At 37.1% G+C, this 23,471-nt stretch overlaps 1 protein-coding gene across 2 annotated transcripts in view; it reads right to left on the bottom strand.

Annotated features, from left to right (window-relative positions):
* ATP6V1H (ATPase H+ transporting V1 subunit H) overlaps positions 1-23,471 on the bottom strand; it is a 126,247-nt gene that overhangs the window by 42,778 nt on the left and 59,998 nt on the right. For both annotated transcript variants that reach the window (XM_008000631.3, XM_008000630.3), the window contains 2 exons: positions 4,908-5,086; positions 2,523-2,648 (listed from right to left, as the gene is read on the bottom strand). In XM_008000631.3, coding sequence (XP_007998822.1) covers positions 2,523-2,648; positions 4,908-5,086 — 305 coding nt within the window. The remainder of the gene's footprint in view (positions 1-2,522; positions 2,649-4,907; positions 5,087-23,471) is intronic.

The following is a 23,471-nucleotide window of genomic DNA, read 5'->3' on the forward strand; positions in this document are numbered from 1 at the left end:
ACAGTCAACTGATCTTGTGACAGTGGAGCAAGGGCAATTCATTGGAGCGAAGATAGTCTTGTCAAAACCCACAGAGCTATACACAAAGTGGAAAAGTTCAGAATGAGGAAACTATACAATACAAAGAGTGAATTCTAATACAAACTACGTATGAACTTTAGTTAATAACATATCAATATCAGTTCATCAATTGTAACAAATGTACCACACTAATGCTAAAAACTGGACGTTAGACACAGGAAACGGTGTTGGTGGAGGTAGAGGTAGCATATGAAAGCACTCTTACTTTTTGCTCGATTTTTCTGTGAATCTAAAATTGTTCTAAAAATTAAAGTCTATTTTAAAAGTTGTAGTAAGGTATATATTAGTAATTCTCACACTGTGTGTGACAGCAAACTCTAGTAACAATTTAAAATATCTACCAATTAGAGACTCATTAAAGATACACTCTTTTTTTTATAAAAAGAAAAAAGGTAGAAAGTCATACTTCCTGTCTTCCAAACTGACTACAAAGCAACAGCAATCAAAACAGTGTGGTACTGCTATCACAGTAATCTTATTAGCCAGCAGAGAGTCCAGAAATAAACCCAAGTCTATAGTCAACTGATTTTCAACAAGGATGCCAAGATAATTCAATAAGTAAAGAATAGTCTTTTCAACAAATAGTACTTAGGACAACTGGATAGCTACATGCAAAAGAAAGAAGCTGGACCCTTACTTCATGCCATATACAAAAATTAACTCAAAATGGATCAAAAACCCAAATGTAAGAGCCAAGTCTATAAAAATATTGTGAAAACATGGGAGTAAATCTTCATAATCTCAGTTTCGGCAACACACCAAAAGCATGAATAACTAAGGAAAAAATTAATAAGACTTGATAGAAATTTTGAAACTTTTGTGCTTCAAAAGGACACTGTCAAGAAAGTGATAAGATAACCCACAACATGAGACAAAATATTTACATATCACATATCTGAATCTGGAACCTGTATCCAGAATATATAAAGAACCCTTACAACTAAGTAATAAAAAGACAACCCAACTGAAAAATGAGCCAAGCATCTAAACAGACATTTCTCCAAAGTAGATATACAAATGGCCCACAAGCACATGAAAAAGATGCTTGACATTATCAGCCATCAGGAAATACAAATAGATACCACAATGAGATATCACTGCATACTCACTCAGGCGGCTAGAACCAAAAAGTCAAGTCATAACAAATGTTGGCAAAGATGTGGAGAAATCAGAACCCTCATTCACTGTTAGTGGGAATAGCAAACTGTGTAGCCACTTTGGAAAACAGTCTGGCAGTTCCTCAAATGGTTAATCACAGAGTTAACATATGACTCAGCAATTTCACACCCAAGTATCTAACAGCAAGACAAATGAAAACATATGCCCACACAACTTGTATCACAACTATTATTGGCAATATTTATAATAACCAAAAGGTAGAAACAACCCAAAAGTTCATGAACTGATGAGTGCATAAATAAAATGTGGTCTTATCCACATAATAGAAAATCATTCAACCATAAAAAGGAATGAAGTAGTGATAAATTCCACAACATGGATGAACCCTGAACACATTACAGTACGTGAAAGAAGCCGGTCATGAAAAACATATATGATTCCATTTACATGAAATTTCTATAACAGGCAAATCCAGGTATCAGTGGTTACTTAGGGCTAGGTAGATGGGTGGATAGAGAGGTGATGGCCAAAGGATATGAAGTTTCTTTTTGAAGCAATGGGTACAAATATCTGAATATACTAAAAACCACTGAATTTTATTGCTTAAGCATATGAATTGTATGCTATATAAACTATATCTCATTAAAAAAAGAAACAAACCTACACATATCAGTCATCTTATTATGACAAAAGTAAACCTGGAGAGCACTGGGGGAAATGTTTTCAACAAATGGAGCTGGTTCAGTTAAATACCTATGGAAAGAAAAAAATAAATCCTGTTCCCTACTTTATGCCTTACCCAAAAATCAATTCCAGATGGACTGGGTATCTAACTATAAGAAGTTAAACAATAAAGTTTCCAGGAGATATCATATAAAGACATTTTCGTGACCTTGAATAGGCAAAAACTTCTTAACCAGGACACAGAAAAGCACTAGCCATACAGGGAAAGACTGATGAATTGAGCTACATCGAAATTTAGAGCACCTCTTCATCAAGACACCATTAAAAAGTAAAATGGCATGCGACAGAGTGGGGACAAAATGGCTGTGATGAAAATATACATATGAGACAACAACCTCATGTTCAGAATACATATAGAACTCCTGTAGAAGGAAAGAAAATAGACTTGAACAGGCACTTCTCCAAGAAAAGATGTCCAGATGGTCAAATGGATATGAAAAGGTATTTAACCACATTAGTCAGCAAGAAAATACAAATTAAAACCACAGAATATCTAAAATTTAGAGTGACAAAAACAAGTGTTGGTGAGGATTTGGGATAACAGATATTAAGAGTGTAAAGTGGAATAATAAACTTACTTCAAGAGTTCATAGTTCTTCTCATTTAACCTCACGGCATTCTCTCTCCAAAATTTCTCAGATTTGTGCACAGGACTCCATTCCAGCCTTCCAGATTTAAGTTCTGAACTATATTCATCAAATGAACTATAAAAATGTTTAAAGAATTCAAGGTTTATAAGAATCTGACAGTTACTCCAAAATTAAGCAAAATAAAATGTCTTCACTTATTATTTAATTACAAAGACTGACCATCCTTTGTACATTAACAAACTACCACTAAACGAACTTTAAACAATTTAAATAATCTTTAATAAATCATGTGAAATGTTATTCAGTGTAGTAAGGTCCAACCCTTCTGTCAAATTTGAATGCTGGGTATGAGACATAAAAATCAACACTTGCTTTCAAAATCCTTACTCCAATACATACATGAATGTGTATAAGAAAAAAATTGATAGATCTATCAGAATTTCTACTATGACACTTGAAATACTATATTTCCCAGACCAATAGGCAAAATAATATGTTACATAAAAGCATAGTACTTTAACATCATAAACTCCATTATACTATAAATATCATAAACTATAATAATACATCACAAAAACAAAATCACACGTATTGGCACAATATTTTACAATGTGATGACAAAGAGTATAGACAGAAATAATTGAATTAATCCATTATGGACTAAAGACAAAAGCCTCTGTACATATAACAAACTACAATTCACCTTAATTTAAAAACCATTCACTGGAGAGTAACTTGATTACTCCAAGCTTTACAGTATGAAAATTTTTAATGTGGTTAGCCAGTAGACAAACACACTGTCAGAACATACTCGGACTTTCTCTCAAGTAAAAATTTTAAAAAGATGTAACTATTCAAATACTAATAGTAATTCAGTATAACCAAGATATACTAGATAAATTGATCAGAGGGTACCATTTGAATAAAGCAGTAAAACACTTTAATGTAGGGCCAGTTAGTACAAGAAGTAAACTAGTATTTTTAATATTCGTATCCTAATCCTATAATAGCAAAAACAGAGACCAGTCTCTTTTAGCTGCACCCATCACCCTATTAGCTTTATGTAAATAGTATTTTTCAAATTACCAAATTCAAGGTAAAAAATCAGTAATAATTAGCTAAAATGGATTAAATCATTTAGAAAGCTATCACTAATCTTATTTTTTACAAAAACAGGCCTTAAATGATTATTACAGAGAACCAGTCATCAGTTTTTAATAAACATAGTAACAGAATGTATAGCTGTGAAGCCTATTCCTGGCCTGCCTATTATAATCAATGTATCCATATTTGAAATATTTGAAATTCTAGAATAATAAAAATCATTTTTCTTCCTCCACAAGATCCATTACAAACCACTGATACAGATAACACCTCCCACCTCTGGGAAATCTTTGGGCCTTGGGATTATGGCTGCACTGAATCATCTGGTAAATACATTTCTGGAGCACATACTATGCTGAAGGCGTTTGCAGAGCAGACGGAACCTCACAACAAATCCTGCAAGGTTAACATTTTTATTACTGTTTTACCAAAAGAAAAACAGACTTGAAAACCTCAAGAAGCTTGTGCAAGGTCACACATGGAAAAAGTAGCCAAACAATTCCAAGAATCAGCCTGGCTCCAGACCCCAGTCCACCCAAGACAAGTACCTATTTCCAGAGAGTAACTCTTTAAAAAACGTGCCAATGGTAATTTAAAAACAAAGAATACGAGTGTTAATGGAAAAGATCATCAAGATATTATGTACAAAACAGAAAAAGAACACGATCCAAAAGAATATGCAGAGCCCCATTTGTGGGTTGTAGGGGGCAGGCAGAGAAGGGCTAGAAGGCTTTTTAGAAGCCAACACAAGAGACCCGAGGGAGAGTGAGGCAAGGCAGCGAAGATGGTGGGAGTGGCATGCAGTTCCTTCCATACTGGCTAATTCTTTCCCTGTATATACATTATTTACATTACTTTTAATATTAAAAAATGAGACAAACGTCCTTCAAAAAGCAGGAAAACAAATACTTTCTCCATATACAGGCAAACCTCCTCCACTAATTAACAAACTACTGTTGTTGCTTAAAAAGACTCTAAGAGAAGACTCTCGAGGAGCTTCAGGGTGGAGTCACATCCTGAGGGAGTAAAGCTGGTCAGAGTTTAGACAGCAGAAAACAGTGGGAATCTCCCCAAATTAGAAGAGATAACACACAGTTCTGTCCAACTGCTGCCATGTCAGAATAATGTCTTCCCAGGAGACATTAATGTATTTTAGTGAACTCTCTTGATTTGTATAGGTGACAACAAATTCAGGTTTTCTTAAAATGCTATGCAAGTCGAACAAAGTCCAACAGATCCAGCACATGAGAATTAAAAAGAATAACACACCTAAGGTCCTGGACACTCTCTCCAAGTTTTTCCAAAAGAAATTTGATATCTTCGCTGATATCTTCATCATCGTACTTCTGCTGCTCCAAGTTCTCCAACTGTTTCAGAACTTTGCACTGAATCATAGCCAGGGCATATTCTTGGCGAGTTTCTCTTTCAGTTGATTTTTCTAAAAAGTTCTGGGTAAGACAAAGTGATAGTGAGAAACTATATAATTTGTCATGTGATGTTCACAGACCTCTGCACATTCTTTTATAGTCTCTCTCTTCCTCCTATTCTCAAGTTTAACTATCACCTTTAAGTGGATGACTCTATCTCAAATCCTTACTTCGCTCCTGAGTGTCTGTCCCATATCAGAAGCCTACTTCTGATCACTTTTGTATTTCCTGGATTACTAAACATCTTTAATTATTGACCCAGATGAACCCTACAACACTGAACACGTTTATAATGAAATCCACCAGAATCCTTTCTCATGGCCTTGCTCTGGCTGTGAGCTCTCGTTTGTTGCCCACCTAGAGCACACAGGATACTAAGAAAGAGTGTTTCTTCAAGTTCGCAGTCAAGCCAAGTTCTCCAGTTCCCAGTCTGTCACCATTTTCCCACGTCTATAATAAAATTGTAAGTGTACAAGGGACAATTTTTAAAACTCCCTTGTTTGAACAATTATCAGAAAAGTTTTGCAACATTCAGGCAAATTCCTGAGTTCTCTTCTAGGATTTTCTATTTTTAAGAGTACTTAAGAAAACAGCAAAAGAATCCACAAATTTGTAAAAATAAGCTGTCATGGAATTAAGCAATGTTTCTAAGTAAGGACCAGGCTAAACTCTTGGAACAAGAAGCAACAAGACAGACCTCTGTTTTCAAAAAAGTTACTTTCACCAAGCTGGTTTAAAAAGCCTGTCAAATTAAAAAAAAAAAAAAAAAAAAAAAAAAAAAAAACAGTAACAATTAACTCCAATTGTAACAAAATTTGAATATTTTTCTTTTTACAAGTAAGTTCTATCCCTAATAATGAGGCTGAACAAATGCACAAAGTGATTTAGCTTAGCATGTGGAAGTCAGTGAAACCAATGCCCACCAATCTTCCCTTTATGTTTCTACCAGATTTTAAGTACCCTGAGAGTAGTTAGCCTTATTTTTCTTTCTATCACAAGTGCTCGGCTCAGAGTTGATATTTAATAATAAAATATTTGTGAACCTAATATTCCTCCTCAGTGCTTACATCGATAGATATGAGAAATTACCTGCAATCCTCCTTATTATGAATAGAGGAGTAGAGTAACAGCAACAGTGTAACTAAATTAATTTGCTTTTAAAATTACTTCAAAACTAAAACATGAACGTCCACTCAGGTATGATGGATTTAAGAACCTACTGAACCAACCTCTCTCTGGCAGAAAACAACTATAAAACCTGAACAGACTGAAAAGGCAACTACTTAAAAAAAACAGTAAATAGAAGCAGACAGACTCTGGTATGAAGTTCATACTCACATACAGTAGGGAAGTCAAGGAACAATACAAGTACGTTCCTGTCACTGCAATTTTTATCCTGAAGCTAAGGCACAGTGGCAGAGAAGCCACAGAAAAGCCAAAAATAGTCTTTCTGGCCTGGGGAACCAGAAAAGTGAAGCTGGAAAAACATGAACGCTGAGGGGTAAGGCTGGGGGGAGACACAGAAAACAAAGAGCAATAAAGGAGACCCAAATCCTGTCTGAATACAGCTCCAGAATGAACCAGATACTAGAACTAACAAAGACTTCAAAGCAATTATTATAAAAATCCTCAATGAAATTAAATGCTTTCAATACATGAAAAATTTCAAACAAAAAAGGTATAAATTATTTAAAAAGAAACAGAATTCCTAGAAGTAAAACTGCAATTTCTGAAATAAAAAAATCAGCTGATGGACTTAAGAACGAAGTGGAGATAAAACAGAAAAAGAGTAAGTGAACTTGAAAATAAGTTAAAATTATCCAAGGAGAAGAATGAAGAGATAAAAGATTTTTTTTAACAAATGAATAGAGACTCAGTAATCTGTTACATATTATCAAATGACCCAAAACATGAGCAACTGGCATACCAAAAGGAGAGGTGGAAGAGAATGGGGCTGATATTTTATTTGAAGAAATAATGGCTGAAAGTTTCCCAAATTCAATGTCAGAGAAGTTTTCAGACACAAGATGTCCAGTGAACACCAAGCCCAAGGAAAGGCATAGCATTGTCAAGCCAACAAAAAGTTTAAAGAATATTTTTGTTGCCTATAGAATTCTGAGTTTATAATTCACAAACAGACAAAACTAAAATATAAGAACCAAAGTGACCCTGGTAAACTTCAAGACTATTGAAGTTAACAAAGCTTCCATCTACTTAAAGTAGAAAGTATTCATTTCAGAGAGAGAGGACAGTTCAGTTTGAACTGTTATCTTCAGTCAGAAAAAACTACAATTCTGTGATATTTTCATCAGGTTACTTCTGAATTTCTATTATGTTACTGCTTTATCCTTTCATGTAAAACATTGTGAACAAAGTGTATATTTACTGGCTCAATTTTAAATATACTCCAGAGACTCCATTTCCAGGAATGGTAAAGTGGCTTCTATCGGATCATTCCTTCCACAGAAACCAACTATAAAATTTGGATGAAATGTAAAAGATTACCTGAAGGAACAAAAGGTAACAGAAACTAGAATGGAGTCTAGATACGAAAAAAAGAAAGGAATGGCACTAGGAAAATTTCTAGTTTTATATACGGCTCTCCTCCTGAAGATAGGCTCCACTCAGAAAAATGCAGGTAAAACTCAGACGGAAACCACAGCCTCAATTGCCTAAGGAGACAGAGGACAGTTCAGAGTGACGATAGCAGCTAGAAAGTGAGAGGAGAAATCAGAGAGAAACATAAAGGAGACCCAAATTCTGCATATGAACTCTGCCCAAATCTCTAGCTGACCAGGGACCTATGCAATGCAAGGACAGACTCCCAGCAGCCCAGCTACATCTAAAAGAACTGAAAAAAGATTTAAGCTGCTTCTCACCACAGGAAGAGAGAGCTTGGAGTTGGAGCCCAGTCAAGTTAACTACCTGCTAAAGAACCTCAATGTCCTATGGAGAAACATAACAGAAACCAGTTCTAGGATGTATGATTTACAACATTCAGAATATACTCCCAAATTAATAAGCATATGAAGAAACAGGAAAATGTGACCAACACTCAAGAGAAAAGTCAGAGAAAGACCAACCCTGAGATGAATTAGATATTGGAGTTTGCTGAAAAAGATTTAAAGTAAACATTACGACTATGACCAAAGAAAAAAACAGTACCAATAAAAAAGCAAAAAAAGAAAGTTCAGTGGAGACACAGACACTAAATTCCCAAATGGAAATCCTAGAAATAAAAATACAGATGATTTGAAATTTTAAAATTTACAAATGAGCCTAAAAGTAGACTGGAGATGACAAAGGAGTCAGCGAACATGAAGACACAACAATAGAAATTATTCAATTTCAGAGATAGACAGAAAAAAATACTGTTTATTCCCTCCCACAAACAAAGTGAACAAAGGCTCGGTGACTTGCAGTGCAATATCAAAAGGTCTAACGTAAGTGGAATTAGAATGCCAGAAGGCAAGGACAATTAAAAAGGTGCAAATGTATACCTGAAAATATAATGGCCAAAATTTTCCATCTTTAGCAAAAGATACAACTCTACAAATCTGTAAGTTCAGTAAATACTAGGAAAGGTAGATACAAATAAAACTAAATCCAGACACATCACAGTCAATCTTCAGAAAACCAAATACAGTAAAATTTTCATAGCAACCAGAAAAAGATAACACATTATATACAGGGAACAAAAATACAAAGGAAAGGTGACTTCTCGTCAGAAATTATGGAGATAATTCTGCTGAGAGAGAGCATTAAAAAAAGAGAGAAAAATAAAGGAGACAGGTCAGAAGAAAGTGGAATGATATCTTGAAAGTACTGAAAGGAAAAAAAAACAGAACTATATCCAGCAAAAATATCCTTCCAGAATAAAGGTAAAATAAAATCATTTTTTATAATAAAACTGAGATAATCAGTCACCAGCAGACATACGCTGGAAGATATCCAAAAGCAGGGATTGGCTAATATTTTCTGTGAAAGGCTGAAGAGTAAATATTTTAGGCTTTCCAGTCTGTCACAACTGCACAATTCTACTATTACGGTGCAAAAGCAGTCATTAAAAAACATAAATGAGCAAAGCAGTGTTCCAATAAAGCTTTATTTATAAAAACAGGTGGACCACATTTGGCCCATAGGCTTCCAAAGTTTGCTGATCCCTGGGCTAAAGAAAATTCTGCAGCTAAAGGAAAGTGATACCACAAGCGGAAAGCTGAGTGTCCAGAAAAGAAAAAAGAACTGCAGATATCATATTAATATATAGCTGGATAAATATAAAACACTATTTTTCCCTTTTTACTTCCATAATATACATGAGATTGCTTAAAGCACAGGTTAAAACCCTGTATTGTAGGGCTTATAACATGTAAATACAGTAATATGACAACTGTAGCATGAAAGACCACAAGTGCTCACATTTTCCATAAGCTAGTACAATAGAAAGGATGTGGACTTTGACTCCAAAATCACCTCTAAGAAATAAAATAGTGCAAAAAGAAACAGTTAAAGACCCCAAAGAAATGTTATGATAATTTTTTTAAATTTATTAATATATAACAGATGGACCTATTTGGGGAGTACATGTGACATTCTGATACAATCATATATAATTTATAATTATCAAATCAAGGTAATTGGGATGCCCACCACTTTAAACATTTATCTTTTCTTTATGTTGGGAACATCTAAATTATTATCTTCTAGCTATTCTGAAATATACAGTAGATTACTGTTTACTATCAACCTGCTGAATTGTACAACATTAGGTCTTATTTCTTCTATATAACTGTATTTTTGTTTTTTTTTTTTTTTTTTTTTTTTTTTTTTTTAATTTATTTATTATTATTAAACTTCAAGTTGTAGGGTACATGTGCACAATGTGCAGGTTTGCTACATATGTATACTTGTGCCATGTTGGTGTGCTGCACCCATCAACTCGTCATTTACATCAGGTATAACTCCCAAAGCAATCCCTCCCCCCTCCCCCCTCCCCATGATAGGCCCCGGTGTGTGATGTTCCCCTTCCCGAGTCCAAGTGATCTCATTGTTCAGTTCCCACCTACGAGTGAGAACATGCGGTGTTTGGTTTTCTGTTCTTGTGATAGTTTGCTAAGAATGATGGTTTCCAGCTGCATCCATGTCCCTACAAAGGACACAAACTCATCCTTTTTTATGGCTGCATAGTATTCCATGGTGTATATGTGCCACATTTTCTTAATCCAATCTGTCACTGATGGACATTTGGGTTGATTCCAACTCTTTGCTATTGTGAATAGTGCTGCAATAAACATACGTGTGCATGTGTCCTTATAGCAGCATAATTTATAATCCTTTGGGTATATACCCAGTAATGGGATGGCTGGGTCATATGGTACATCTAGTTCTAGATCCTTGAGGAATCGCCATACTGTTTTCCATAATGGTTGAACTAGTTTACACTCCCACCAACAGTGTAAAAGTGTTCCTATTTCTCCACATCCTTTCCAGCACCTGTTGTTTCCTGACTTTTGAATGATCGCCATTCTAACTGGTGTGAGATGGTATCTCATTGTGGTTTTGATTTGCATTTCTCTGATGGCCAGTGATGATGAGCATTTTTTCATGTGTCTGTTGGCTGTATGAATGTCTTCTTTTGAGAAATGTCTGTTCATATCCTTTGCCCACTTTTTGATGGGGTTGTTTGTTTTTTTCTTGTAAATTTGTTTGAGTTCTTTGTAGGTTCTGGATATTAGCCCTTTGTCAGATGAGTAGATTGCAAAAATTTTCTCCCATTCTGTAGGTTGCCTGCTCACTCTGATGGTAGTTTCTTTTGCTGTGCAGAAGCTCTTTAGTTTGATGAGATCCCATTTGTCAATTTTGGCTTTTGTTGCCGTTGCTTTTGGTGTTTTAGACATGAAGTCTTTGCCCATGCCTATGTCCTGAATGGTACTACCTAGGTTTTCCTCTAGGATTTTTATGGTATTAGGTCTAACATTTAAGTCTCTAATCCATCTTGAATTAATTTTCGTATAAGGAGTAAGGAAAGGATCCAGTTTCAGCTTTCTACTTATGGCTAGCCAGTTTTCCCAGCACCATTTATTAAATAGGGAATCCTTTCCCCATTTCTTGTTTCTCTCAGGTTTGTCAAAGATCAGATGGCTGTAGATATGTGGTATTATTTCTGAGGACTCTGTTCTGTTCCATTGGTCTATATCTCTGTTTTGGTACCAGTACCATGCTGTTTTGGTTACTGTAGCCTTGTAGTATAGTTTGAAGTCAGGTAGCGTGATGCCTCCAGCTTTGTTCTTTTGACTTAGGATTGTCTTGGAGATGCGGGCTCTTTTTTGGTTCCATATGAACTTTAAAGCTGTTTTTTCCAATTCTGTGAAGAAGCTCATTGGTAGCTTGATGGGGATGGCATTGAATCTATAAATTACCTTGGGCAGTATGGCCATTTTCACGATATTGATTCTTCCTATCCATGAGCATGGTATGTTCTTCCATTTGTTTGTGTCCTCTTTTATTTCACTGAGCAGTGGTTTGTAGTTCTCCTTGAAGAGGTCCTTTACATCCCTTGTAAGTTGGATTCCTAGGTATTTTATTCTCTTTGAAGCAATTGTGAATGGAAGTTCATTCCTGATTTGGCTCTCTGTTTGACTGTCACTGGTGTATAAGAATGCTTGTGATTTTTGCACATTAATTTTGTATCCTGAGACTTTGCTGAAGTTGCTGATCAGCTTAAGGAGATTTTGGGCTGAGACAATGGGGTTTTCTAAATATAAAATCATGTCGTCTGCAAACAGGGACAATTTGACTTCTTCTTTTCCTAACTGAATCCCCTTGATTTCTTTCTCTTGCCTGATTGCCCTAGCCAGAACTTCCAACACTATGTTGAATAGGAGTGGTGAGAGAGGGCATCCCTGTCTTGTGCCAGTTTTCAAAGGGAATTTTTCCAGTTTTTGCCCATTCAGTATGATATTGGCTGTGGGTTTGTCATAAATAGCTCTTATTATTTTGAGGTACGTTCCATCAATACCGAATTTATTGAGCGTTTTTAGCATGAAGGGCTGTTGAATTTTGTCAAAAGCCTTTTCTGCATCTATTGAGATAATGATGTGGTTCTTGTCTTTGGTTCTGTTTATATGCTGGATTATGTTTATTGATTTGCGAATGTTGAACCAGCCTTGCATCCCAGGGATGAAGCCCACTTGATCATGGTGGATAAGCTTTTTGATGTGCTGCTGAATCCGGTTTGCCAGTATTTTATTGAGGATTTTTGCATCGATGTTCATCAGGGATATTGGTCTAAAATTCTCTTTTTTTGTTGTGTCTCTGCCAGGCTTTGGTATCAGGATGATGTTGGCCTCATAAAATGAGTTAGGGAGGATTCCCTCTTTTTCTATTGATTGGAATAGTTTCAGAAGGAATGGTACCAGCTCCTCCTTGTACCTCTGGTAGAATTCAGCTGTGAATCCATCTGGTCCTGGACTTTTTTTGGTTGGTAGGCTATTAATTATTGCCTCAATTTCAGAGCCTACTATTGGTCTATTCAGGGATTCAACTTCTTCCTGGTTTAGTCTTGGAAGAGTGTAAGTGTCCAGGAAATTATCCATTTCTTCTAGATTTTCCAGTTTATTTGCGTAGAGGTGTTTATAGTATTCTCTGATGGTAGTTTGTATTTCTGTGGGGTCGGTGGTGATATCCCCTTTATCATTTTTAATTGCGTCGATTTGATTCTTCTCTCTTTTCTTCTTTATTAGTCTTGCTAGTGGTCTGTCAATTTTGTTGATCTTTTCAAAAAACCAACTCCTGGATTCATTGATTTTTTGGAGGGTTTTTTGTGTCTCTATCTCCTTCAGTTCTGCTCTGATCTTAGTTATTTCTTGCCTTCTGCTAGCTTTCGAATGTGTTTGCTCTTGCTTCTCTAGTTCTTTTAATTGCGATGTTAGAGTGTCAATTTTAGATCTTTCCTGCTTTCTCTTGTGGGCATTTAGTGCTATAAATTTCCCTCTACACACTGCTTTAAATGTGTCCCAGAGATTCTGGTATGTTGTATCTTTGTTCTCATTGGTTTCAAAGAACATCTTTATTTCTGCCTTCATTTCGTTATGTACCCAGTAGTCATTCAGGAGCAGGTTGTTCAGTTTCCATGTAGTTGAGCGGTTTTGATTGAGTTTCTTAGTCCTGAGTTCTAATTTGATTGCACTGTGGTCTGAGAGACAGTTTGTTATAATTTCTGTTCTTGTACATTTGCTGAGGAGTGCTTTACTTCCAATTACGTGGTCAATTTTGGAGTAAGTACGATGTGGTGCTGAGAAGAATGTATATTCTGTTGATTTGGGGTGGAGAGTTCTATAGATGTCTATTAGGTCTGCTTGCTGCAGAGATGAGTTCAATTCCTGGATATCCTTGTTAACTTTCTGTCTCGTTGATCTGTCTAATGTTGACAGTGGAGTGTTGAAGTCTCCCATTATTATTGTATGGGAGTCTAAGTCTCTTTGTAAGTCTCTAAGGACTTGCTTTATGAATCTGGGTGCTCCTGTATTGGGTGCATATATATTTAGGATAGTTAGCTCTTCCTGTTGAATTGATCCCTTTACCATTATGTAATGGCCTTCTTTGTCTCTTTTGATCTTTGATGGTTTAAAGTCTGTTTTATCAGAGACTAGTATTGCAACCCCCGCTTTTTTTTGTTCTCCATTTGCTTGGTAAATCTTCCTCCATCCCTTTATTTTGAGCCTATGTATGTCTCTGCGTGTGAGATGGGTCTCCTGAATACAGCAGACTGATGGATCTTGACTCTTTATCCAGTTTGCCAGTCTGTGTCTTTTAATTGGAGCATTTAGTCCATTTACATTTAAGGTTAAGATTGTTATGTGTGAACTTGATCCTGCCATTATGATATTAACTGGTTATTTTGCTCGTTAGTTGATGCAGTTTCTTCCTAGCCTTGATGGTCTTTACATTTTGGCATGTTTTTGCAATGGCTGGTACCGGTTGTTCCTTTCCATGTTTAGTGCTTCCTTCAGGGTCTCTTGTAAGGCAGGCCTAGTGGTGACAAAATCTCTAAGCATTTGCTTATCTGTAAAGGATTTTATTTCTCCTTCACTTATGAAACTTAGTTTGGCTGGATATAAAATTCTGGGTTTAAAATTCTTTTCTTTAAGAATGTTGAATATTGGCCCCCACTCTCTTCTGGCTTGAAGAGTTTCTGCCGAGAGATCTGCTGTTAGTCTGATGGGCTTCCCTTTGTGGGTAACCCGACCTTTCTCTCTGGCTGCCCTTAAGATTTTTTCCTTCATTTCAACTTTGGTGAATCTGGCAATTATGTGTCTTGGAGTTGCTCTTCTCGAGGAATATCTTTGTGGCGTTCTCTGTATTTCCTGGATTTGAATGTTGGCCTGCCCTACTAGGTTGGGGAAGTTCTCCTGGATGATATCCTGAAGAGTGTTTTCCAACTTGGTTCCATTTTCCCCCTCACTTTCAGGCACCCCAATCAGACGTAGATTTGGTCTTTTTACATAATCCCATACTTCTTGCAGGCTTTGTTCATTTCTTTTTCTTCTTTTTTCTTTTGGTTTCTCTTCTCGCTTCATTTCATTCATTTGATCCTCCATCGCTGACATTCTTTCTTCCAGTTGATCGAGACGGTTACTGAAGCTTGTGCATTTGTCACGTATTTCTCGTGCCATGGTTTTCGTCTCTTTCATTTCGTTTGTGAGCTTCTCTGCATTAATTACTCTAGCCATCAATTCTTCCACTTTTTTTTCAAGATTTTTAGTTTCTTTGCGCTGGGTACGTAATTCCTCCTTTAGCTCTGAGAAATTTGATGGACTGAAGCCTTCTTCTCTCATCTCGTCGAAGTCATTCTCCGTCCAGCTTTGATCCGTTGCTGGCGATGAGCTGCGCTCCTTTGCCGGGGGAGATGCGCTCTTATTTTTTGAATTTCCAGCTTTTCTGCCCTGCTTTTTCCCCATCTTTGTGGTTTTATCTGCCTCTGGTCTTTGATGATGGTGATGTACTGATGGGGTTTTGGTGTAGGTGTCCTTCCTGTTTGATAGCTTTCCTTCTAACAGTCAGGATCCTCAGCTGTAGGTTGTAGCTGTAGGAGATTGCTTGAGGTACACTCCAGACCCTGTTTGCCTGGGTATCAGCAGCAGAGGCTGCAGAAGATAGAATATTTCTGAACAGCGAGTGTACCTGTCTGATTCTTGCTTTGGAATCTTCCTCTCAGGGGTGTACTCCACCCTGTGAGGTGTGGTGTGTCAGACTGCCCCTAGTGGGGGATGTCTCCCAGTTAGGCTACTCAGGGGTCAGGGACCCACTTGAGCAGGGAGTCTGTCCCTTCTCAGATCTCAACCTCCGTGTTGGGAGATCCACTGCTCTCTTCAAAGCTGTCAGAGTCGTTTGCCTCTGCAGAGGTTTCTGCTGCTTTTATTTATCTGTGCCCTGTCCCCAGAGGTGGAGTCTACAGAGACAGGCAGGTTTCCTTGAGCTGCTGTGAGCTCCACCCAGTTGGAGCTTCCCAGCAGCTTTGTTTACCTACTTAAGCCTCAGCAATGGCGGGCGCCCCTCCCCCAGCCTCGCTGCTGCCTTGCCGGTAGATCACAGACTGCTGTGCTAGCAATGAGGGAGGCTCCGTGGGTGTGGGCCACTCCCGGCCAGGTGTGGGATATGATCTCCTGGTGTGCCTGTCTGCTTAAAGCGCAGTATTGGGGTGGGAGTTACCCGATTTTCCAGGTGTTGTGTGTCTCAGTTCCCCTGGCTAGGAAAAGGGATTCCCTTCCCCCTTGCGCTTTCCAGGTGAGGCAATGCCTCGCCCTGCTTCAGCTCTCGCTGGTCGGGCTGCAGCAGCTGACCAGCACCGATCGTCTGGCACTCCCCAGTGAGATGAACCCAGTACCTCAGTTGAAAATGCAGAAATCGCTGGTCTTCTGTGTCGCTCGCGCTGGGAGTTGGAGACTGGAGCTGTTCCTATTCGGCCATCTTGCTCCGCCCCCCATATAACTGTATTTTTGTACCCATTAACCAATCTCACTTCATCCCCTCCTATCCCGGTACCCTTCTCAGCCTCTGACAACTGAAGATTATTCAGCCATAGAAAAGAATGAAATCCTCTCATCTGCAGCAACATGGACAGAACTGGAGGTCATTACGGTAAGTAAAATGAAATTTTTAAAGGATGCACTTAACCCAAGAGAAAGCAAAAATGGAAGACAGAAGAACAAAAAAACAGATAAGCAAAGAGAAAACAAAGAGTAAAATGGTAGGCCTAAATCCAATCATATCAACAGTTACTGTAAATGCCAGTGAACTAAATACTCCAGTTAAGAGGCAGAAATTATTTGAATAGATAAAAATGTAAGACCCAAGAATGTGTTGCCTAAAAGAGACAAACTAAATATGACACAGGCAAGTTGAAACTAAGAAGGAAAAAGATATAGCATGCAACCATAAGTGTAAGAATGCTGCAATGTGATATTAACTTCAAATAAAGTAAACAAAGAGCATTACCAGTGATAAAGAAGGATATTTCACAATGATACAAAGGCCAATTCACCAGGAAAATGTAACATTCGTGTTTTAATTACAGAGCTTCAAAATTCATGAAGCAAAAATTGACAAAACTGAAGAACGAAATAGACAAATCCACAATAATAGCTAGAGATTTTAACAGCTCTCTCAGCAATTGATAGAACCACTAAACAAAAAAATCAGTACACAGAAGATCTAAATAACACTGTCAACCACCCTGACCTAAATGACCCAGAACACAACTCCACTTGCAAAATATGCATTCTTTTAAGTGCACTTGGTACATCCACTATGACAGACTATAAGACAAGCCATAAAATGAGTCTCAAATTTCAAAGGATTGAATTCTTACAGAATATGTTCTTAACCATAATGGAATTAAGCTAAAGACCAGTAACTTTCTACTTGGAAATTTAACAATGCACTCCTGTGTAATCCAAAGTCAAAGAAGAAATCATGATGTATGACACTAATATTATTACATGCTTGTCTCCTTTATTAAAATGTGAGATCCTAGTAAATAGGACATACTAGATAGATTATTTTTAATTCTTTTCTTAATCCCCAGTTCCTTGTATGACTACTTCTACAAACTATTCTCTTTCAGAACACCTGTTATTTCTTTCTAAACAAATTATTTTCTGAGACCTTCAACTATGGGGAGGCGTAAATCTGTTAACCTCTTACTCTTACAAAACTCTTCCTCTCTTCCTTCCCTTTTGTGAGATTTCACTTATTTTTCTACTAAACTTTCTATGGTCTTTTCCAGTTATTTTTCCCATTACCCTCTCTTCTATCTTTAGAAACATATCAAAGCTCTTTTGTTTATATGTTTTGTTAATTTCATTACATGTATTTGTTGACCAGAGAATTAAACTCTATCTTTAAGATATTATCGGCTGAACGCGATGGCTCATGCCTATAATCCCAGCACCTTGGGAGGCCAAGGCAAGCAGATCACCTGAGGTCAGGGGTTCTAGACCAGCCTGGTCAACACAGTGAAACCCCATCTCTACTAAAAATACAAAAATTAGCCAGGCGTGGTGCTGGACGGAAGGCTGAGGCAGGAGAATCGCTTGAACACAGGAGGTACAGGTTGCAGCAAGCTGAGATCACACCACTGCACTCCAGCCTCGGCGACAGAGTGAGATTCCGTCTCAAAAAAAAAAAAAAACAACAAGATATTATCATAACTAATGGCTTCAACTATAACTTCAACACATTCAATAACTAATGTAGAACAACCCTATGGTATTCTTCTAAAACGAACTTCTCTTTCAATTGTCCAAGATAACAGCATTTCAAAGATTAGTCATTTTTGATTCTCCCTTTTTCTTCAACTGTGTGAAATCAATCATTAAGCCTTCTCTATTCTTCTTTAAATACATATTCTCATTTCATTGCTTCATCTTACTATAAAAAATGAAAAGAAGGAATAAATGGGTTATAAAAAGTAGTTAAGAAACTGAATCTGCCAGAAACAATCTACTTAATCTGGCAGCAACACTTTCTTTGAAATACGTTATTCTTTCTCTAAAAGTAAATGATATCTTCACCTCAACAAAAGCAAAAGTGACCAATCCAGTATAAACATCATTTTTGCCTTTGGCAAATTAATGGTGCAGAGGGATGTTGACATCTCTAAGAACAAGGTGGAATCAGGTGACAATTCAGATCTTTCTGTCAGCAAAACTGAACTGCTGGCCTTGTAAAATATATGTGAAAGCAGTGCTTCGAAAACCATCGGTGGTGAAGACCGGTTTTGCTTGTTTTTTGATTTTCAATCAGTCATGAACAAATACGTTTATAAAACACAATAAGAATGAATTTTAAGACATGTAAAATACAAGTTCAATTTTCCTATAAAATTCAATAAACCATTATTCTGTCAAATTCCCACAAGTTTCTAAACGCTGACTTTCACTTTCTGTACTTATCCATTGCAGGTTACTAACAAACAGTTCACTGCACTGCACTGATAATGTTGACCACACTTTTTTAAAATGCTGTATTAAAGGACTCACCTCAAAATTTAAAAAGTCTCAGTCTTACGAGACCTCATCCAAACCTAGTATCTACTAAGCAAGACAGAGGTTAGGCAAAGAGGTTGAGGCAGAATTCCTGAAACAGGGGATAAGGGACAGACTCCAGAATAAAATTTCTTCCCGGCAATACTTCCATGCCATAGCAGTGGCCAGAACAGCCCCACACACTCAGCCTAGAGCTAGCCTCTTTGAAAGAGTTATTACTATGAACTGCCTGCATGGAAAAATGCATGTACATGTGTGTGCATGTTTATGTCTACTGAGTATACATGTGTAGATGTGAATTAAACATCATGATTAATCTATCTAATTTGGCTGTAATTCTTAAGCCTTTCTGATGAAAAGCATATCACTGTAAAAATATGATTCACTTTATCTGACATATAATGTAGGCTTTTGACTAAGCAGAGCCCAAAAGAGAAATCAAATGCACAACATACAGATGTAAAACTCCAGGCAACAAAGATGATCTTCAATGTCTTTATCAGTCACAGCCCCAAAACATCCTAATTTAAAGACTGACAAATCAATTTAACCAACAGCAGTAATATATGCAGAGACCTAGAGTTCAGCATGTACTATGAATAAGTGAGATGGACATTTTCAAAAATAAAATTCATCCAGCCAAATGGAAAAATAATAATCATTTGCAGCTGCTAGATTTGTTCAGCTCACAGTAGCTCAGCAAGCTTTCTAAAGCCTCCCACAAAAAAATATTTCCCTAAGTTTTAGGATGTGTCTATACTATCTTCAAATAACCTCATCAGTAAAATCTCTTTTAAAGGTTATAGGAACTTGAAAATTACTTTAAAAATCATCATTTTTAAAATCAGTTTGATGGTATAAATCAAATGGCTTCACTATATCTTTATGAATGGCTCAATTTTAGTTCCACTGTGCATATCAAAATTGTGGATGTCTAAAGATGTTCTTCTTTCTGCTCTTAGCATATTCACATAATGATTGCATTACCCCAAATTTAGCGTACGAGGGCCGGGCGCGGTGGCTCAAGCCTGTAATCCCAGCACTTTGGGAGGCTGAGACAGGTGGATCACGAGGTCAGGAGATCGAGACCATCCTGGCTAATATGGTGAAACCCTATCTCTACTAAAAAATACAAAAAACTAGCCAGGCGAGGTGGCAGGCGCCTATAGTCCCAGCTACTGGGGAGGCTGAGGCAGGAGAATGGCGTAAACCCGGGAGGCGGAGCTTGCAGTGAGCTGAGATCCAGCCACTGTACTCCAGGCTGGGCAACAGAGTGAGACTCCTTCTCAAAAAAAAAAAATATATATATATATATATATATTTAGCGTATGAGAATCTAAAAAAACTACTGTTTCTGCCATTGGATTGGGTCTATTTTAAATATTCTGAAACCCCAAATTAGACAATAGAAGCCCATAAATTATTAAATTCTATGCATTATAGGTAAAAATTTGAAATTATAAATATAGTTTAAATAAGATTTTTAAATCTTTCTAAATATTAGTAACATATTCATGTTGTCTCTTTTAAATCAAACAAAACAGCACTAGATCTTTACCTGGGCTTAATATTAACTTAGCAAGAATCCAACTTACAGAGATAAAGAGGAAAATGTTATTATTCCATGATTTTATGGAGAAAAAAGGCAGGGAAATAAATACATATTGTATATTTACTATTGCAGACACTTTAACTGTTATTTCATGGATTCCTTACCGAATGTTTAAATGAGTTTAAATGAGTTAAGTACCATCTACCACCTTTCACCATAAAGAAACTAGCTCTGGGAGTTCAAGCCACTCTCCCAACACTAAACAATCAAGTGCTGGAATTCACACCTAGGTCTATCCACTCCAGAGAGACTCTTGTCTATCCTTCTACTGCGCCATTACAAAAGAGCTACTCTACTCTATTTCTCAAATTTCCATAAAAGTGCATAATTAATTCAGAAAGCTCCCAAATGAGGTCAAAAGAAAAAAACTTAGGAATCTCAGTCAGGCTCTACACTTACGGTGACTTTTTGAGCTTTGTATATCATAAACACAGTGACTTCATCAAGTTACTCTATCAAAACAAAGGTTTAAACAAAATGCAAAGGTTCTGAGAAAAGGTATTCTATCTTATGCATCTTTCCACACACTCAGTAACCAACAAATTGCCTTACACATATTGGTCTTCAATAAACATTTGATGCACTGATAGATGAATAAATACAAGAGGAAAAATGGAAGAGAAAAGGAGAAGGAAGAACTTAAAGGCAGGATTCAATTAATATCAACTAACATCTCTCTTCTGTGATATCACAGTATTAGATATGTGCTTCCAATAACCTTTTGTTTTAACTAAAGATTCAAAATGAAAAATAATGGAAGGGAGGAGGAACTAAGTGGGGACAAAAAAGTAGGGTATGTGGGAAGCTTAGATAGAATATCATATAATGATTAAAGGAGCTTTTGCTGGGCTTGAGATTAAATCTCAGCCCACTATTAAAAAGTAGTACCTGGACCAGGTGCGATGGCTCACGCCTGTAATTCCAGCACTTTGGGAGGCCGAGGCGGGCAGATCACTTGAGGTCAGGAGTTTGAGACCAGCCTGGCCAACATGACGAAACCCCGTCTCTACCAAAAATACAAAAATTAGGTGGGTGTGGTGGCACATGCCTGTAGTCCCAGCTACTCCAGAGGGCTGAGGCAGGAGAATTGCTTGAACCCGGGAGGCCAGAGGTTGCAGTGAGCCAAGATCATGTCACTGCGCTCTAGCCTGGGCAATACAGCAAGATTCTGTCTCAAAAAGAAAAAAAATTATTAGTACCTGGTTTCTCATAGAAACTTGCAGCACTTAAAATATTTTCTAAATAATAAGTCATGTAGTCTCTTGAAACTGAGAGAAAAAGAATATAAGGGAAAGAATATTCTTTGAAAAAACAGGACAGCTAAAATAAGACCCCAACTTCTATTACAGCTCTTCCCCACACCTCTATTTCACCTTAAATAGACAAGTTATTAACAAATTATCAAAAGCCTACAACAAGAAATAATTATAAATTTTTACAATCTTTAACAATTTGAAAAATAGATATTTTAACTTCAAAAAATACATAACATACACAGAAAAGAACAGGTAGAGGTAAATGCCACATTAACTACTTAGGAAACTGCTGACCTTTCCATTGCCCATCAGTGAAAGTCACACAAAAGATAATAAAAACAATAATAATTCATCTTTCTTGGATAATCTAATTGCAAAGACATTGAGTCAAAGGTTACCATCTTTCCTAACGGTTTAGCAATTACAAAATATATCTCCTTTTCTGAAAAAAGCTTTCAGTACCAAGTTTATTAACAGCTTCCAATTTAGACAAAAGTCCATGTACTAACAGAAAATAGGGACCCTCTCTCTCTAGTCTTGCTTTCTGTGATACGTTCATCAAATTAAGTAAACACATTTTTACTTCTGTCTTAATTTTTAAAATGTGAACATTCAGTAACTGGGCCAGTCTTTACTTCCACGTAACTTCTTCACTGGATCTCTATTTCCTTGTAAATAACACACTTTCATTCCAAAAGGCTTTTCACTGTTCTTTCTGTCTAGGTAACATCCAAAGACAAACCCCACAGAGACAACTATGTGAACCCAGTGTTCACATAACCTGAAGTAAGTTCACCATGACTGCTATAGCCCTAGTGCCAACAACCACCCCACGACCAGCCCTTTATAGTCACAAATATTTACTGAGGGTCTATTAGGTGTCAAAGGTTCATTTAGCACGTATTTTTCAAAGGGTATTATCATGTGAGCATCAACAAAGTAACAGATGTAGGAGAGATGATATTACTCTCACAGGACACATGAAAAAAACTAAAGCACGGAGAGGCTAAGCAACTTGGCCAAAAGCCTGGAGGCCAGCCCAAGAGCCCAGAGAACCTGCCTGCCACTGCACATGCCAGGACACTCACTACAGGCCTGAGTGCATACAGACTTTGTAGTGAGGAACGTCAAGCATGATCCACCCAAATCATGAAGAGATGAGATTTCAAAGACTCCTTCAGCTATTCAGTGCCTACTGCAATTCACCCAGAGTTGAAGCCTAGTTGTATGTAGTAAAGGAACAGAGATAAACTGCAGGTTTTAAAACATCAAGGGGGCTCCATATGTGGGAGTGATATTGTGGGTAATTTATAATTTTACTTAATATTTTTCTATCGTATCTTTTTAACCATAAAACCACATTATTTTTATAGCAGTAAAAGATCAAACTAGCTCTATTTTTGCAAATGGTAGATGCTTAATTTACACTAGAACATTTTGACAAAATAAAGGCTCCTGTGACAACTGTAGAATTAAAAAAAGGAAAGACAAGGGAGAAACTCAAAACTAAGACAAATGGAACAGAAGGAGCATTAAGCCCTCAGAGAACAAATTTATTGAATTGAAAAGATGCAATATCTATTGTGCCACAGTGAACAAATTTAAAAGAGGAATCAGATATTATTCCATGTTCCCTCAGAGCAGGAGAGTACAGAATAAAGTGCTAAAAGTAGATCTGACAAAGGGTCTTATTTGAAGGTGCCATGCTTGGTGAGTGATGCCCAGGAGTGTGAACACAAGTTAGTGTCAGATGATAACCAGGATGACTGAAATATTCATGTTGGCCCCACTAGTTCTATGCCCAGAGTGGTAGGGGCAAAAGATCCATTCACAGAACAAGTCTGTGCCTTCAGAAAGTAAACAACTACAAATCCCAGGATTGCATCTTCAAAACCCAGATTCATATGCTGTATTTACTCTCTCAGAATTCACCTGGGTCAGGGAAAGGAGTAACAAATCCTACAAGAACAAATTACTGATGATTCTAGAAG

The sequence above is a fragment of the Chlorocebus sabaeus genome, chromosome 8, assembly GCF_047675955.1.
Source record: "Chlorocebus sabaeus isolate Y175 chromosome 8, mChlSab1.0.hap1, whole genome shotgun sequence".
In the NCBI taxonomy this organism is placed as follows: Eukaryota; Metazoa; Chordata; class Mammalia; order Primates; family Cercopithecidae; genus Chlorocebus; species Chlorocebus sabaeus.